At 44.6% G+C, this 7,166-nt stretch overlaps 1 protein-coding gene across 1 annotated transcript; it reads left to right on the forward strand.

Annotated features, from left to right (window-relative positions):
* The first annotated feature begins 5,765 nt into the window (after positions 1-5,765).
* Positions 5,766-6,909, forward strand: prr18 (proline rich 18). Its single transcript, XM_061909932.1, has one exon. It carries the CDS (start codon positions 5,885-5,887, stop codon positions 6,611-6,613), a length of 729 nt encoding a protein of 242 aa, XP_061765916.1. The 5' UTR covers positions 5,766-5,884; the 3' UTR covers positions 6,614-6,909.
* The last annotated feature ends 257 nt before the right edge of the window (positions 6,910-7,166 follow it).

Consider the following 7,166-nt stretch of genomic DNA (forward strand, 5'->3'; position numbering starts at 1 on the left):
AAAAATATTTTATTTTATTGCTGCGTTTGGGAACATCTCATGGTTAAGCCACCTGGTGGCAGGTGAGGCACTGCCACACTTGCCTCACCTGACAGCACGTGACTGCTGTCAACTGAGTTTCATTTTGTAATCCATCCATTCATCCATTTACTACCGCTTGTCCCTTTTTAGAGTCGCGGTGGGTGCCAGAGCATATTTCAACTGCATTCGGGCGGAGGGCTGGTTACACCCTGGACAGGTCGCTACCTCATCACAGGGCCAACACAGATAGACAGACAACATTCACACACTAATTCACAAACTTGGGCCAATTTTAGTGTTGCCAATCAACTTATCCCCAGGTGCATGTCTTTGGAAGTGGGAGGAAGCCGGAGTAGCTGGAGGGAACCCACGCAGTCACGGGGAGAACATGCAAACTCCACACAAAAAGATCCCGATCAATTCATGGTAAACCTCTTTCTTTTTCTTTCTTTCCCTTTTTTTTACATCTTTATTTAGCTAAACAGGCTTCACTACACACCACAGCTCACCTGCGTCAAAATGTAAACATGCCTTTGGTGGATCTACACCCAACATCCACTGTAATGATATCAAGTACAGACACTTATCTAGTTGATACTACTATGATTACATCGATATTTTTTAGCAGCACAACATCCATCCATCCATTTCCTACCGCTTGTCCCTATTTGGGGTCACGGCGGGTGCCCTAGCCTATCTCAGCTGCATTCGGACGGAAGGCAGCGTACACCCTGGACAAGTCGCCACCTCATCACAGGGCCAACACAGATAGACAACATTCACAGACTAGGGCCAATTTTAGTGTTGCCAATCAACCTATCCCCAGGTGCATGTCTTCTTTCGTTTTTCCATCCATCCATTTTCTACCGCTTATTCCCTTTGGGGTCGCGGGGGGCGCTGGTGCCTATCTCAGCTACAATTGGGCGGAAGGCGGCGTACACCCTGGACAAGTCGCCACCTCATCGCAGGGCCACTTCTTTCGTTTTTTAAAAATCAATTCATGTAGTCATGTCCAACAATTGCGACAACGACTTTTTGCTGTCAACTGAGTTTCATTTTTTAATCCATCCATCCATCCATTTTCTACCGCTTGTCCTTTTTGGGGTCGCGGTGGGTGTCGGCGCCTATCTCAACTGCATTCAGGCGGAAGGCGGAATACACCCTGGACAAGTCGCCACCTCATCGCAGGGCCAAGACAGATAGACAGACAACATTCACACTCACATTCACACACTAGGGACCAGTCAGTGTTGCCAATCAACCTATCTCCAGGTGCATGTCTTCTTCTTTCGTTTAAAAAAAAAATCAATTCATGTCGTCATATCCAACAATTCCGACAACCATTTTTTACCATCAATTGAGTTTCATTTGTTTAATGATTTCTGCTGGTGATGGGCCTCCGGATTTTTTTCAACGCAAAAAATGTGCCTTGGCTAAAAAAAAAAAAAAGGTTGACAATCAGTGCTATAAATCAGTGCTTCTCAAATGGGGGTACGCATAACCCTGGGGGTACTTGAAGATATGCCAAGGGGTATGTGAGATTTTTTTTTTTGAATATTCTAAAAATAGCAATAATTCAAAAATCATTTAAAATACAGTATATTTATTGAATAATACTTCAACAAAATATGAATGTAAGTTCATAAACTGTTAAAAAAATGCAACAATGCAATATTCAGTGATGACAGCTTCATTATTTGTGGACATGTTCCATAAATATTGATGTTAAAGATTTCTTTTTTTTTTTTGTGAAGAAATGTTTAGAATTAAGTTCATGAATCCAGATTAATCTCTATTACAATCCCCAAAGAGGGTACTTGAAGTTGATGATTACTTCTATGTGTAGAAATCTTTATAATTGAATCACTTGTTTATTTTTCAACAAGTTTTTAGTTATTTTTATATCTTTTTTTCCAAATAGTTCAAGAAAGACCACTACAAATGAGCAATATTTTGCACTGTTAGACAATTTAATAAATCAGAAACTGATGACATATTGCTGTATTTTACTTCTTTATCTCTTTTTTTCAACCAAAAGTGCTTTGCTCTGATTAGAGCAGTAGTTCTTAACCTGGGTTCGATCGAACCCTATGGGTTTGGTGAGTCGGCCTCAGTGGTTTCGGCGGAGGTCAACACACACCCGATTCTTCGTGTAAAAACAAACTTCTCCCTATCGCCATATTACTGGTACGGCAACAGCTGACTGATTTGCAGGTGTGTATTTTGTTGTGAGTTTATGCCCTGTGTTGGTTTTGTTGTTTGAACAAGGTGATGTTCATGCATGGTTCATTTTGTGCACCAGTAAAAAAAACGTGGTAACACTTTAGCATGGGGAACATATTCAATCAATCAATCAATCAATGTTTATTTATATAGCCCCAAATCACAAATGTCTCAAAGGACTGTACAAACCATTACGACTACAACATCCTCGGAAGAACCCACAAAAGGGCAAGGAAAACTCACACCCAGTGGGCAGGGAGAATTCACATCCAGTGGGACGCCAGTGACAATGCTGACTATGAGAAACCTTGGAGAGGACCTCAGATGTGGGCAACCCCCCCCCCCCCCCCCCCCCCCCCCTCTAGGGAACCGAAAGCAATGGATGTCGAGCGGGTCTAACATGATACTGTGAAAGTTCAATCCATAGTGGCTCCAACACAGCCGCGAGAGTTCAGTTCAAAGCGGATCCAAGACAGCAGCGAGAGTCCCGTCCACAGGAGACCATCTCAAGTGGAGGCGGATCAGCAGCGTAGAGATGTCCCCAATCGATACAGGCGAGCGGTCCATCCTGGATCCCGACGAGCGGTCCATCCTGGGTCTCGACTCTGGACAGCCAGTACTTCATCCATGGTCATCGGACCGGACCCCCTCCACAAGGGAGGGGGGGACATAGGAGAAAGAAAAAAAGCGGCAGATCAACTGGTCTAAAAAGGAGGTCTATTTAAAGGCTGGAGTATACAGATGAGTTTCAGGGTGAGACTTAAATGCTTCTACTGAGGTAGCATCTCGAACTGTTACCGGGAGGGCATTCCAGAGTACTGGAGCCCGAACGGAAAACGCTCTATAGCCCGCAGACTTCTTTTGGGCTCTAGGAATCACTAATAAGCCGCAGTCTTTTGAACGCAGATTTCTTGCCGGGACATATGGTACAATACAATCGGCAAGATAGGCTGGAGCTAGACCGTGTAGTATTTTATACGTAAGTAGTAAAACCTTAAAGTCACATCTTAAGTGCACAGGAAGCCAGTGCAGGTGAGCCAGTACAGGTGTAATGTGATCAAACTTTCTTGTTCTTGTCAAAAGTCTAGCAGCCGCATTTTGTACCAACTGTAATCTTTTAATGCTAGACATGGGGAGACCCGAAAATAATACGTTACAGTAATCGAGGCGAGACGTAACAAACGCATGGAAAATGATCTCGGCGTCTTTAGTGGACAAAATGGAGCGATTTTTAGTGATATTACGGAGATGAAAGAAGGCCGTTTTAGTAACGCTTTTAATGTGTGACTTAAAGGAGAGAGTTGGGTCGAAGATAATACCCAGATTTTTTTTTTTTTATTCACCATTAATCAGTTGCTAATTAACATGCAAATTAGTAACATATTCTCTTAACTAGTCACTAAGTACTAATTAATGCCTTATTCGGTATGGCCTTGTTATAACCCTAACCCTTTAACCCTGATTAAATAACTAAATTAAAGGCCTACTGCAACCCACTACTACCCACCACACAGTCTGATAGTTTATATATCAATGATGAAATATTAACATTGCAACACATGCCAATACGGCCTTTTTAGTTTACTAAATTACAATTTTAAATTTCCCGGGAGTTTCGTCTTGAAAACGTCGTTAAATGATGACGTGTACGCAACACGTCGCGCGTTTTTAGGAAGTATGAGCGCTACGCACACACACAGCTAAAAGTCGTCTGCTTTAACGGCATAATTACACAGTATTCTGGAGGTCTCTGTTGCTGAATCGGGTTTTGTTGCCCCAATTAGATTTAAAAATATATATATTTCCATGTCTGTCCTGAGTCCTCCTCCAACTTGTTAGTCGGTTTGCCTTTTGCTAAAATACTCACTAATAGTCACTAGAAAAATGGCTAAAAATATCTGGTTTTGTTGCCACAATTTGATTTTTTTCTCTCTAATTTTTTTTTTTTTTTTTCATGCACACATCTGACTGCGACTCACTGAAAATGACACACAATCCACTTTTATGTCACGACCCAGCAGTTGGGAACCACTGGTCAACTGTATAACAGTTACTGTAACATTCCCATGTCTGTCCAGAGTGATTGACCACTTTGCAAAAAAGAAAACGAGACGTTACAGTTTACTTCTCAGAAAATGATTCCCTGAACAGACACACAACAGTTGTTCATTTATTCTACTACTGTGGCTTTATTGTTTTGTGTATATTTTATAGTTTTGTGTATCTGAAATAGGATTAGCCACATTGCCATACATGGAAATTAAATAATATAAAAGAACCCAGAGATGTAGGGGTGCTTTATTTTTTGTTTTACTTTTGTAGATGTTAAATTTGCAGATAATTACTGCAATATATATTTCAAAAAGATTCATTGCTCTTCCTTTTTGCTTTTACCAGTAGCAGTTTGGAAGTCTGGAGTAAAAAAGTGCACAAGTAGGTCAAATGCATTAGTTAATTTCAGGTGGTTAATCAAAGATTCATACAACATAATCTGATATGATTTCATAGTTTAAAGAACCATTTATCAATCAATGTTTACTTATATAGCACTAAATCACTAGTGTCTCAAAGGGCTGCACAAACCACAACACAAACCACTACGACATCCTCGGTAGGCCCACATAAGGGCAAGGAAAACTCACACCCAGTGGGACGTCGGTGATAATGATGACTATGAGAACCTTGGAGAGGACGAATGCAATGGATGTCGAGCGGGTCTAACATGATACTGTGAAAGTTCAATCCATAATGGATCCACACGGTCGCGAGAGTCCAGTCCAAAGCGGATCCGACACAGCAGCGAGAGTCCCGTTCACAGCGGAGCCAGCAGGAAAACATCCCAAGCGGAGGCGGATCAGCAGCGCAGAGATGTCCCCAGCCGATACACAGGCAAGCAGAAACATGGCCACCGGATCGGACCGGACCCCCTCCACAAGGGAGAGTGGGACATAGGAGAAAAAGAAAAAAAACGGCAGATCAACTGGTCCAAAAAGGGAGTCTATTTAAAGGCTAGAGTATACAAATGAGTTTTAAGGTGAGACTTAAATGCTTCTACTGAGGTGGCATCTCGAACTTTTACCAGGAGGGCATTCCAGAGTACTGGAGCCTGAAATGAAAACGCTCTATAGCCCGCAGACTTTTTTTGGGGCTTTGGGAATCACTAATAAAAAATTCTGTATTTTTCATGATAAATAAGTGCTAAAAAATGTTTTTGCTTGCGCGCTTTGCACGCTCACATGAATTATTTGTGCCCCAGGTGTGCCCCAGTACAGTATTAGGTCTAGTGACGCCCCTGTTGAGAACCACTGCTATAAATGACGACTATGACAGCAGCAGAAAAGCCAGCAGACCCCACTCACTAATCACTTTTTCCGCATGTATGATTCATATTCTGTTGCGTGTGCCTCTCATCGGAAGTTAATAGCTTTATGATATCACCGCCTCCTCTCCGTGCCTTTGTTTGGCGTGTCTCCCGACCACGCCCCCCTCCACCGCCCTCGCCAGCGCCGCCATAAAGGCGTGGACAGCGTGCGGCTTCACAGCAGACGTCCACGCTCGGGACGACAGGTGCATTCTCCCCTCGGATGATGCCAGAGCGGCACTTTTTGCACATTTTTCTACTACTTTTGACATCCTGAAAATGCCTTTCCCGCCGATCAGCCTCCAGCAGAAGATCTCCTCGCCGGGGAGGGAGTTTTTCGGGAAGAAGAAAGCCAATCCTGTTGGCGGGGAGAAGGGGGAACCCGGGAAGGAGAAGCAAACCTCGTCGTGGACTTCGGCGAATTTACGCAATTTGGCGCGCAGGACGCAGCAGGAGAAGACTAAAATCCCCACGCAGAAGGAATCGCAGGGGAAATGCTCCTGGCTGACTTCCACCAAACCTCAGGACGCGTCCGCGGGAGTGAGGCGCTCCTCCTCCGTGGACTGCGGCAGACTCCTGGCCGGCAAAGAAGACGCCAAAAAGGAGCTCCAATTCACGCTCAGCCTCACGCCAGAGGCCATCCTGGTCATCCAGAAGCGGAACCTGGAGAAGCAAATGCTGGCCAAGCAGCAGAAATGCTGCGCGTCCGCGGACTTCCGGCACCGGCGCGTCTTCCCTTCCAAAAAGGCGCACGGCAGCTCCAAGGGCGCGCAGCCGGCCAACAAAGCCGAGGAGGCGGCGGAGCAGCAGGACATCACCGCCATCGTGAAGATCTCCCTCTTGAACGACCAGTACAAGTACGACGACGTGGAGTACGAGGAGGAGGACGGCGACGTGGACGAGACCGTGGTGCGGAAGTGCAAAGAGTGGCTGAAAGGCGTGGAAAGCGCCGCCGCGCTGGGGAAGGTCGACAAACTTCGCGCACTCCCGCACCTTAAAGGCTGCTGACAGCTGGAGCCGACACGGACTCACCTTCTTGATTCGTGGACTGCACACCTGCTGCCATGCACGCTCAGGTCACCAGTGGAATGTCTGGACTTTTTTTTTTTTTTTTTGTGGAATATACTTCCCCGGGATGATTTGAAAGATCTTAGTGCCTTTTCAATCATCAGTGACTTTTTACACATGACATGTTTTTTTGTTTCCTTTGAGGCGGCTTTACGCCAAAATAAGCCCTTTTTGTTGTGTGAGAACAATAAAGAGTCAGCTACACTGTAAAAAAAATAAATAAAAAATTATCAGTATTTTTTCCGCGTACTGTAATCCAGGGGTCTCAAACACGCGGGCCACAACGTTATTTTGTGGCCCACACCTCGATATGAACATTTAATGGGGCGGTATAGCTCAGTTGGTAGAGTGGCCGTGCCAGCAACTTGAGGGTTGCAGGTTCGATTCCCGCTCTCAATTTACCAGTCGATCTACGTTCCCATCCTATCACCTCTCCCGTCCAAAGGCAAAACCTAATAACTCACTTCTAGCCGATTTTCAGAAAACAAAGGAA

Source organism: Nerophis ophidion, linkage group LG09, assembly GCF_033978795.1.
Source record: "Nerophis ophidion isolate RoL-2023_Sa linkage group LG09, RoL_Noph_v1.0, whole genome shotgun sequence".
Lineage (NCBI taxonomy): Eukaryota > Metazoa > Chordata > Actinopteri > Syngnathiformes > Syngnathidae > Nerophis > Nerophis ophidion.

Excerpts from the sequence above, each read along its gene's own strand:
- prr18 (XM_061909932.1), top strand. The coding sequence starts at position 5,885 with ATGCCTTTCCCGCCGATCAGCCTCCAGCAGAAGATCTCCTCGCCGGGG.